The sequence below is a fragment of the Hoplias malabaricus genome, chromosome 1 (assembly GCF_029633855.1).
Source record: "Hoplias malabaricus isolate fHopMal1 chromosome 1, fHopMal1.hap1, whole genome shotgun sequence".
Taxonomy (NCBI): Eukaryota; Metazoa; Chordata; class Actinopteri; order Characiformes; family Erythrinidae; genus Hoplias; species Hoplias malabaricus.
The window spans coordinates 26,094,097-26,100,596 of NC_089800.1; the positions used below are offsets into that span (position 1 = coordinate 26,094,097).

At 38.4% G+C, this 6,500-nt stretch overlaps 1 protein-coding gene across 2 annotated transcripts in view; it reads left to right on the top strand.

The window, feature by feature from the left end:
• Positions 1–4,798, top strand: part of pds5b (PDS5 cohesin associated factor B) — a 28,623-nt gene extending 23,825 nt beyond the window's left edge. For both annotated transcript variants that reach the window (XM_066660695.1, XM_066660705.1), the window contains exons 26-34: positions 488–602; positions 794–926; positions 1,170–1,289; positions 1,434–1,496; positions 1,606–1,748; positions 2,671–3,135; positions 3,431–3,526; positions 3,638–3,755; positions 3,961–4,798. In XM_066660695.1, coding sequence (XP_066516792.1) covers positions 488–602; positions 794–926; positions 1,170–1,289; positions 1,434–1,496; positions 1,606–1,748; positions 2,671–3,135; positions 3,431–3,526; positions 3,638–3,755; positions 3,961–3,996 — 1,289 coding nt within the window. In that variant the 3' untranslated portion in view covers positions 3,997–4,798. The remainder of the gene's footprint in view (positions 1–487; positions 603–793; positions 927–1,169; positions 1,290–1,433; positions 1,497–1,605; positions 1,749–2,670; positions 3,136–3,430; positions 3,527–3,637; positions 3,756–3,960) is intronic.
• The last annotated feature ends 1,702 nt before the right edge of the window (positions 4,799–6,500 follow it).

A 6,500-nucleotide genomic window follows, 5' to 3' on the forward strand; every position in this document is an offset into this window, starting at 1 on the left:
TTTGTTAGCTGAAATGATTAGATTCAAATATGTTGTAAAACAGACAATTGTTCAAGGAAAAAGCACTGAAGCACCAGGAATGGGATACTACTGACGTAGTCCATTGTTCATTGTATTATGTTCAGATAAATGTGAAGATAAACTTGGACCCTGTTTTCATTGTGTTTAAAGAGCATGATCAGTGGGGAATTGCTTTGGTATGTTTTTCCAGCCAAATTGAATTACTTGGCTGATTATTAGCCCTCTTCATCTTCTATGGTTGTCATTAATTCATACCATTTAATTTTGTCATGTTAATTTGATTTAAACTAATAGGATTGTCATAATGTGGCACAGTAAGAAGATACACTACAAGCCTTACAAGAAATGACGATTCCCATCATTTAGATGTGCTTTTTGAGCAGACGAAGTCCTTCTGTTCAAACTTGAAAAGGTCTGATTATTTCTTGTGAATAAAAAAAGTCATCATCATATCTCTGTATTGCAGAAAAACTGATCTCTCTCCTGCCAGAATATGTGGTGCCATATGCCATTCACCTCCTGGCTCATGACCCAGACTATGTGAAAGTACAAGATATTGAGCAGCTCAAAGACATCAAAGAGTGAGTTTCAACCCTTTATGTGTGTGAGCCATGCTTTATGAGGCACAGAAGAAATCAATGTTTTGGGGGTTATTCGGCCAGAGATTTATTCTGGAAAGAGCTCTGCTTTTATCTGTGGGGGAAAAAAAAATGACAAATTTTCTTTTCTACCCCTACCTTTCTCTTTATCTCTCTGCTCTTCACATCTGAAGGGCTTTGTGGTTTATTTTGGAGATCCTAATGGCCAAAAATGAGAACAACAGTCATGCATTCATTAGGAAAATGGTAGAGAACATCAAACAGACAAAAGATGGCCAGTGCCCTGATGATGCCAAGATAAACGAGGTGGGTGTCTAAGCGGTTCTAAGAGGATAATTCTCTTTCATGTTTTTCATTTTCCTTTTGTTTTATTTTCAACTTTTTGCTTTGTTAGTGTACGTCAGTCAGTTTCTTTGGAAGTCTCGTAGTGTCCGATTATTGTGTGGATATAATAGTTTTTACAGAAAAATATATTTTCCATTAAAATAGGGAACGTCCTGTTCTGCCTTATGGCAGATAGATCCTCACGACATGTCTTTCTCTTTTTAGAAACTGTACACAGTGTGTGATGTAGCCATGAATATTATTATCTCCAAGAGCACTACATACAGTCTGGAGTCACCAAAAGACCCTGTGTTGCCTGCGCGTTACTTTACTCAACCTGATAAGGTATGACTCTCAGGAAACAGCAAGTGATGGCTTAATGATAATAGAAATTTTATTTAAATACAGGAAATGAGAGGAAATCTCAGCCGTTATTTGCCTTCAGTATGTCATCTAAATCTAGCCTATTTGTCTTGGGTTATATTGCAGAATTTCAGCAACACAAAAAATTATCTTCCTCCTGAGATGAAGTCATTTTTCACCCCGGGAAAGGTACGTATCTAGCTGTTATCCATTTAGAATCTGTATCTAATTTCTTTCTCATTGATGGGGACTGCACTTAGCTGCTTCTTCTAACAGTGCTTCTCTTTTTCTTCTTCAGCCCAAAGCAGCTAATGTGCTGGGTGCTGTGAACAAACCTTTATCAGCCACAGGCAAGCTGCAAACCAAGCTCTCCCGCATGGAGACCATCAGCAACGCCAGCAGCAATTCTAATCCCAGCTCTCCTGGTCGCAGCAAAGGAAGGTTGGTCTGCTGCGAAATGATTGCCTGTCTTTCTAAAAAGTGGAGACCAGAATAGTAGAACAACAAATATCACTCAGAGTAGGTGTAAGAGTAGATACTGTGCTTTTTTTTTCATACACATGTTTGGATCTTCGTCCTTGAAGTCAAAAATTCAAGGGGTCATAGGGGTTACAGTTTCTAATTTTGTTACTACACATGAAACTGATTAGAGGTTATATTTCTCAGTTCAAGACCTTAAATCCAGTGTTGGGTTGTAGCCTGTTACATTTTTTTTTTTGACCTTTTATCTGAAAGCACAAAATAGAACAGTAATTATATCCTTCCCTTAAAAAAGCTTTCTACGCTCACAAGTGAAAAGAAACTCTGGCATCCCGTATTATTGAGTCTGAATTGGTTTCTGTGAGATCTAGACATTGGTGAATAGGTGTTATTCACATCCTGCTGAATAGGTCTCTAAACACATTTGCATCACAAGGCTGTAATGATTACAGCTCCAGTGTGCCTCCCTCAAATCAAAAGAGCACTTCTGTATGGAACCAGCCCTTCACTTGGAGATAGGAAAGCTCTGCTGTGAAACGATTATATGTAGCATAACATTATTCACTACTGCTCCAGACTGATGTAATTGGATATCTAAGAAACAAAAATCCACATGGTGAATTTACTTGTCAACAGGTTCAGAGGTAAATGGCTATTTAGAGACAAGTTAGTGTAGGTGACTAGATTTCCACTTCTTTCTTTTGCCATGAGCACTATTTATTCAAGTCTTTCTTACACTGTGCCCACAGTGGAGCTCCATTTTTATCTATAAGCCTATAACATAAAAACAGAATTGTATGCTATAAACACAGCCAAAGCTGCAAAAACCAGAATTTGTGATTGAACCCAAATTTGATTCAATCTCTCATTCTTGCTTTCTCAGATTGGACGCATCAGAGGTGGACCACAGCGAGAATGAGGACATCTCTATGAAGAGTCCCTCTGAGGCAGAAAAGCCCAGCAGGGGGCGTAAGCGAGGAGCTGCCTCCAGCCAAGAGGACAAGGTCCAGGAGACGAAACCCAAACGCGGCCGCAAAAAAGCGGCTAACACCAGTGTAGACGACACGGAAGAGCAGTGGGGCGAGGACAGCAGCATGGCTGAGGCTACCATGGAAACAGAGGATGAACAGAACAGTCCGCCCAAGAGAGGCCGCAGAGGACGACCTCCAAAATCTGCTACCAAGGACGAAACTCCAAGCAAAGGAAGGAGAGGACGCAGGAAGGCTGCACCGTCTCCGGAAGAGGAAAATGATGAAGAACAGGAAGTAGAGGAGGAAGAAGAGGAAGAAGACGCAGGCAGTGAGAATATGGAAGTGAAGCCTAAAGGCAGACGAGGCCGCAAACCGAGGTCAGTTACAGGATCTTTGCGTTTGTTTTTGTTTATTATCTATTTTTCAAGCCAAATAGAGGTTAATGCATGGTATGAAAGTTCATGGTACAGTAGCATGTCATACACTAGTAAACAAATAAGTCATAATAGAAAAAGACTGCAAAAATACAGTTATTTTGCAGAATAGGACAAGTTAAAAAAAAATCTGTACTTGTGTAGGTTGATTTATTTATTGATTAGTCAAACTTGGTATTTTTGATCAGATGAATGTATAAACTGATGTTGGATGTTTGTTTTGTAAAATTACTTGCAGAGCGGAAGTAGTAGAAGCTAGTGATTCAGTTGAGCCAACCCCACAGAAAAGAAGAGGGCGACCTCCAAAGTCTCAAACGGCAGCTAGAAGACCAGGGTAAAGCTAACTTCCCCATTTTCTCTTTCTTTCTCCCTATTTTCTCTTTCTATTTTTCTTTTAAATACAGGTAATGCCCCTTTATCTGATCTGTATTATTAATTTTTACAGTGCCGCAAAACCCAGAGCAGTAGTTAGCCAAGAGGAAGTGTCTGAGGAGGAGATGGAGACGTCCCAACAGAGTGAGGAAGAGGCAGAGGAGGAGCTGGTACAGGAGTCCTCACCTAAAGTAAGCCTTATTTATGTGACACCACTGACTGATTTTTTTTTTCAGTCCAAAGAGTTATTCCCCAGTGGTCAATAAGTAACACACTTTTTAAAGACATTTCCTTGAAATATTTTTCTTTGGACTGTTAAATGCCAAAACCCTACATTGTTTAGCATTGTTTTAGCTGACTGTGTGTCATCATGAGTGAAAAGTATTGTCTTTGCAGGTTCGGCGGAAGTCTGGGAGGCGAGACCGCAGATGAGTGAGCGGAGATTCTCCAGTGTGTGAAGTTCGTGTTGGCCAAGCTTTGAAAAGCCTTGAAAGACAAAGGAGGGAATTCTTTTTTTGGAGATTTCAGACTTTTTTCGAGCCATGCATTGTGCTTCAGCTGTATTTTGCTATCATTTCTGCCGTATGCTTTTGCCACGCCTACCCACCATGACTCGTGGTTTGTTTTGCATTGTTCGTGTACCGACCATGTGGAAGATCCTAACCTACACACACACACAAAAAAAATGTAAATAGTCTTTGTTCTCTCACTCCTGTTCCTCTATCCCTACTTCTACCCAACTTTAGGGAGACAACTGTATAGCTTTTACCCTTCCAGCTTTAAAGATATTGCACCAGCTGATCTGTCCAAGTATAAAAGGAAAAAAAAAAAGACAAGCGACTTTTAGCAGTACTGTGTCTGTCGGTGTGTTTTCTGTATCATTCTGTAATGTGCTACATGGATTAACTGTTTTGTAGTTACTTTTTTCTTTTTTAAATTGTTTGTCATTTTATTCTTTCCCTTTTTTAACCCTTCATATGTGTATTTCTTGTGCATATTATTGTGGATGTGCAAATGTGCCTCTGCAGGACACAAAGAAACACTGGTTTAAAGAAGAAATCACGTATTCGTTATCTGTTCCTGGCCCAGTATTGATTTTAACAGTGTTTGAAAAGATAGGGAAAGTATGGTACAGAGCATCCATTTTAATATTGGCTGTGTGTTGCAAACAGTTGCGGATTAAAATCCCCCCCTCCCCAAATCACTTTTTCAGTCTGCTGAACCAATAAAATATTCTGTTTAAATAATGTCTGTTGACTGATCAAATAAGAAGTACCTTTTCTTATTTTGTTCATCAAATAAGGATTAAAATGTTGACATTTGCCTGGGCTTGATAATGGAATTGGCCAACAGAAAGAATTGATTTGAAATGAATTGTTTATGCCCAAATTACTGAGCTGGAGATACTGATCCAAGCTTCAATTCTTCCACACCTAAGTTCACTAATTAAGAACCAAGACTTTCCGCTTGAGGAAATTACACTCATTTTTCTATCGTTGACATGTCAGCAAGCAGCTGGATGTGAAATGGTTAATTTGTTGAAAAGCTTAGTCAAGTCATAACTTTATTTCTTTACAGTGGTACAGTTATGGTGGGAACCAGGGTGAAAATCTCAACGCGTATATTCATTTAATTTACTATCTATATGACTTAAGGATTTTTTTTTTCTTTGAGATTTCATTTGTAATGTGAGGAAGTTACCAGAGGGGGGGGGATATATATATATATATATATATATATATATATATATATATATATATATATATATATATATATATACACACACACACACACACAAAATGAAATGTTTGGGAGCAGCTGCACATGAGCCAATGGTCGACTTGCCCAACACAAGTGTTGGAAAGTGGAGTACTGTGTTCCCTGCAGTACTGGAATTTCATTCATTACTTTAGGGGGTTAGTTGGAATGTGGTTTGAGAACCAAAGCATGTCTACAGCTTTTTGCCTGTATAATTTCCAGTGTATTTATACTTGCAGCGTGGATAGAATATTCTCTGCCCTGTAGACTAATTCACATTCAGCTTCATTCAGCTACACAATGGCATTGTGAAGCTGTGAAGTGCTGTTCAAAAGTATGTTTACATTTCACATAAGCATATTTACAAGTGTCAGTCTTCCCTGGTTATGCAGACACCAGCCACGCCATTGTGTAGGTGTTAGTTTTGTAATAACAAAATTTGTGTGCAAAGAAAACTAATTTCCATGAATTTGTTATGTTTTAATTAGAGCACCAGAGTTCAGTTTTAGGCCATATTTATCTCTAAGGAGAAGATTTAATATTTGGCCATGTAAAAATATATATAAATAATGTATGAACAATAAATCTTTAATAAACTCTTAAAAATTAGGCAACTGTAAATATGAAGATATGCTGATTCTGTAAGATAATAGTTTTAATAGCAAAAAGACTAACTGGAAATAATGGTTTTAGATTAGCATTTACATTTGGATTGACTTCAGTGTCCGTAGGTGTGAATGTTTGAGTGTGTGTCTCCCTGTGAAGGACTGGCGCCCCCTCCAGGATGTGTTCCTGCCTTGCGCCCAGTGATTGCAGGTAGGCTCCGGACTCACCGCGACCCTGAACTGGATAAGTGCTTACAGACAATGAATGAATGACTTTTGAACAAATGGAAATGTGGGAACAACTTTTTCCTAATGTATTAAATAACCTGTACCCACACCTTAATATAATTAGAAAGATATGTCACCAGAGGATCTACACAATTATGTGTTATAAGCCTTTTTACAATTCCAACTCTGAATGTATTTCTATTTCCTTCTGAATGTGTTGGATAAGAATGGAGTTTACTTGTGAATCAGTGAGTCGCTGAATATACTTTTGAATTGTAAACATTTGGAAAACTGAAATGATTCAGAGACTAAATCACATTGCTCCGTTGCATAGCATTAACAATC